This window comes from Pseudomyrmex gracilis, unplaced genomic scaffold (genome assembly GCF_002006095.1).
Source record: "Pseudomyrmex gracilis isolate BER0280 unplaced genomic scaffold, ASM200609v1 scaffold_4377, whole genome shotgun sequence".
In the NCBI taxonomy this organism is placed as follows: Eukaryota; Metazoa; Arthropoda; class Insecta; order Hymenoptera; family Formicidae; genus Pseudomyrmex; species Pseudomyrmex gracilis.
In genome coordinates, this window is record NW_018024961.1 from 596 (window position 1) to 4,643 (window position 4,048).

Genomic DNA, 4,048 nt, shown 5'->3' on the forward strand with positions numbered 1-4,048 from the left:
TAGAGGATCTTTAAGAAATGTTAATGAATTTTGACAATTTGTCAGTACAATAAAAAGCTGAACGTGTATTAGAATCTTTAGAAAATGCTGTTAAAAATTTATCTGAGAAATTATTGATATAAGGTATCACAAACCAGTGAGGCTGTGCATTGTTCTCCGTATCGTCCAGAAGGAACTTCTTAGAGTTGTTATTTATAAAAAACTTGCGTCGTTGTTTAAAAGTGTTGTAAATAAAGTCAAATGGATAGTTATTGTCAATTAAAATGTTAAAAACAAAAATGTTTTGAGTAAAAAGTCGGGTGTGATAAAAAGAAAGCTCTGTCAAGGAGACTTATGACCGTGCCTCTTTTTTGGCTGATAGGGTGATTTGAAAAATAATTTAGATATCTGCCTGAAAATGTAGGCTTGTGATACCAATCATGAAGTAGTTTGTTATCTTTTTTTATGATAGTGATGTCTAAAAAGTTCAGCCTGTCAAGATCAACTTCTATGGTAAATTGAAGTCGAGGGTGGTATGAATTGTAATATGTAAGAACTACGTCAAATTGATCCTTAGGTAACATGAGAGCTATATCATCAACGTATGTAATGTGTAAAGATGGAGTAAAAGGTAGCATGTTGATAATGGACGATTCTAGGGCTGCGGTCCGTTTTATGCTTAAGCGCACATTTATCTATAGTATACGTGACATATACTACAGATAAATGCGCAATTAAGCATGAAACGGACCGCAGCCTAGGTCTTACGTAACAATGTCTGCTAGAATGGGAGAGAGAGGAGAGCCCATAGGTGCACCAATCCGAAACAATAAATACACGTCCGTACACAACATTACAAGATGACAAGGTATCAAAAGTGTTATCAATTTTATGGCACGCAACCGTTAAGGCAATTGTAATTTGATGCATTCTTTAGAAAATTGAGAGCTCAAGACAAGTCATACGTATATAAACTCTAATGTTGTTTTTTGAAAAGATATAATAAGAATGTATACATTTATATATACAAAGTGTTTGATAAGTACCGTCTCACCGCTTGTAGGTAGGTAGAAGGAGGTATTCTAAGACAAAATGTCCTATACCACTTTGGAAAATTTGCAATAATTAACGAAATATTAACAAATAAAGATCCGCTAATCAGCGTGCATACAGAGTAAAAACCATGGTGTAATAATATAAGGTGTAACATTCCGTGGATGCGCAGTAGCCAACCAATCAGATTTGGGTCAAAATGCTTGGAATATGGCGTCCAATATATATAGTGTCCATGTGACACATTCTGTTACAGATGTATTTTGACCCAAATTGCCGCCGCCATTATGCGCAATGTTACACCTTATATTATTACACCATGGTAAAAACAGCGTGAGGACAGCCCAGTCTTTCGTGCGTACGTGCCGTAGCGACAGAATAGGAGGAGCTAATAGAATAACATGTGTACCTTACATAGGCTGCGTTCTGACAGCGCGCTATCCGTGCTATTGTCTCATTCTATCTTTGTTTTACATCTAACGAACAATAAAAATAAAATGATGCAACAGCGCCGATAGCGCGCGAATTTTCGAAAGTGGTATAGGACTTTTTGTCTTAGAATAACCCCTTCTACCTACTTACGAGCGGTGAGACGGTACTTATCAAACACTCTGTATATTATAAGTATACATAAATATATAAAATTTATTGTTTAATATTAACCATAATGTATAAACGTTGCGTACAGTTTTCCATTTTTCAAAATATATCTTCAAATTTTTCGGAACGGTAATTACCAAGGTCTCCACATGTCGTTATTAGAACCGGAAGGACCTGCCGGTCTTATTGAAAACTTATTGGAATTTGTATTTGTGTTTCGTGAAGTCTGATAATTTTGACTTGCCGGCAAATCCTCGGCCGTAATCAAATGTTCATTTGTGCTTTTAAGCGCGTCGACATTATTTGTTGAGAAGTACGAACTAGTGGGTCCCTGATATCTCGGTCTCTTATCTGAAATTGCCAAAATCTCGTTGGAATGAGACCGTTTTCTAAGACTGTCTTGCACGAGCAACGAGCTATTCGGAGCGCGATAATAAGTCTTGTCTGTAATCACGGAAAAGGGTAGTCGCAAGCTGTGCACTGCAAAGCCGCTACTATGACTAGTACTCTCCGTACTTTCTGCGGAATTTTTTTTAGTAGCGACATTATCCTTGAGCTTAGGTTCCAGAAATGTTGTGGTCGGCGACTTTCGCTTGCTACTCGAGCTAATGTGAGATTTCTGGGTCTCCGATGAAGACAAAAAGCTCTTTGACGACGCAGGACTTTGCTCCAGTAACTTGAATCGATGTTGCGGCTGATGATGATTGGGTGACGATGCATGCGGATGTTCTAAGTGATAACTTCCGTCGCCGTAGCTAGACGTGGAAGTCGAAGGGTTCAGCAGCCGGCTGTGCGGTCTCTGAATCGCGGTGAAAGCTGATTGACCAATCCTGGTAGATGTATCCGTGGTTGGCGGGAAATTCGCAAAGATACCGGCGGATTGCGATACCAAGAGTGGCCATTCGTCGGTCGGCAGTCGACTGGGGTTTAAGTGAACTCCATGCAAATCATGCGGTATCTGTATTCTCGCGCTACCGTTGTTAGTTTTATCTCCATTCTGGAAATCGCTCTGGAAACCGACCTTTACCTCCGGATAGAGGCGTTCCGGTATGTAGGACACGTAGTGATTGTAGAACGGCGCCATTTGCTGAAGATGACTCATGCAGTTGTTCAAGTGTGATACCAATTGTTGCTTGATAGCGGGATCGAGGTAGTTGATATATCGCAATACTTCGGTAGCACTTTCGGAAAATTCAGAACAGAATTTTGGTAGCATCGTCAGATTGTTAACGACAGCCGTGCTCAAATGCTGTCGTTGCATCGTTTGTATATGTTTCACCGTCATTTTCAGAATATCAGCCTTCTTGAGTTTTGTATGTCTAGTCGGCTGTAAAAAAGAAAAACCAAACAAAGATAGTAAAGATATTTGGTAAACTTATAGAAAAGCTCCCTCCTCTTTGATTTTTGTGTAGCTGGATATCTTTATGTATTTTTAGTTGCTAAAACCGAATATAAAAAAATTTTTTTGTTGGAAATATTCAAGCCGCCATCTGGAAAAAACATGTAGAAAAAAGCGTTTTTCACAATTATCCCCAAAAGTATTTACGTTATGAAAATACTTTTCAAACAAAAACATGTAAGAAATTAGATATTCTACAAAACGGTTATAACCTTTGTGTGTTTATGTAACTTCAACCGTTTTTATGTTAGAACGCTGAACTCTTTGTGCCTGGACATATTTAACTCGCTATCTTGAAAAAATATGTAAAAAAGCGTTTTTGGTGCGTGATTTTAACGATAAAGATCCAGATGCGCTCAAACATAAAAAACATTTTAAAAAATATAGTTTTATATGCTTGTGTTGTAAGTGTATAGGCAGGGGAAACTGTGCTCATCCTCCACTCTCCCAGCAACTACCCTAATAGGCACATTTGTGAAAATATTGCACAAAAATGGCATCATGAATGGCGACGATTTTGCAATGATTGCACTAAGATGATTTGCCATAACACAACAGTTTTGTCGAAATAAAATTTTGTAAATAATATTCGTCAAAAATTGCAAAAAAGTCGTTATGCATTTTCACAGTATATATCTCTAATAGGCAAATGTGAAAATATTGCACAACTATGACATCATGAGTGACGATGATTTCTTGCATTTCTTCATATGCAATCATATTTCTACATATTTTAAACATCACATAGCTGAATTTCTTTTCACAATTATTGGACAATTTCTTTGTGAATCTTTGTGAAATTAATTTTGCAAATATACTGCTAAGATGATTTGCCATATCGTTATTCTTTTGCCGAAATAGTATTGTTACGTCCTAGGCTTACGGTAACGGTCGGGCCCTTGAGGAGTGACGCAACCGACACATGACACTTATGTGTCAACTCCCGGCACAGTGACCCAGAGAGATTCGAGCGTCAAGTGCGCGGGTCGAGCGAGATTTCGGTGTCGTAAACAAGCC

At 38.1% G+C, this 4,048-nt stretch overlaps 1 protein-coding gene across 1 annotated transcript; it reads right to left on the reverse strand.

Moving 5' to 3' along the window:
- Nucleotides 1-1,765: 1,765 nt before the first annotated feature.
- Nucleotides 1,766-2,959, reverse strand: LOC109863359 (protein hairy-like; the record flags this gene model as incomplete). The annotated part of the gene is made up of 1 exon (XM_020443609.1): nucleotides 1,766-2,959. A coding segment is annotated over one exon (1,194 nt), but the record flags the coding sequence as incomplete, so codon positions are not given.
- Nucleotides 2,960-4,048: the final 1,089 nt, after the last annotated feature.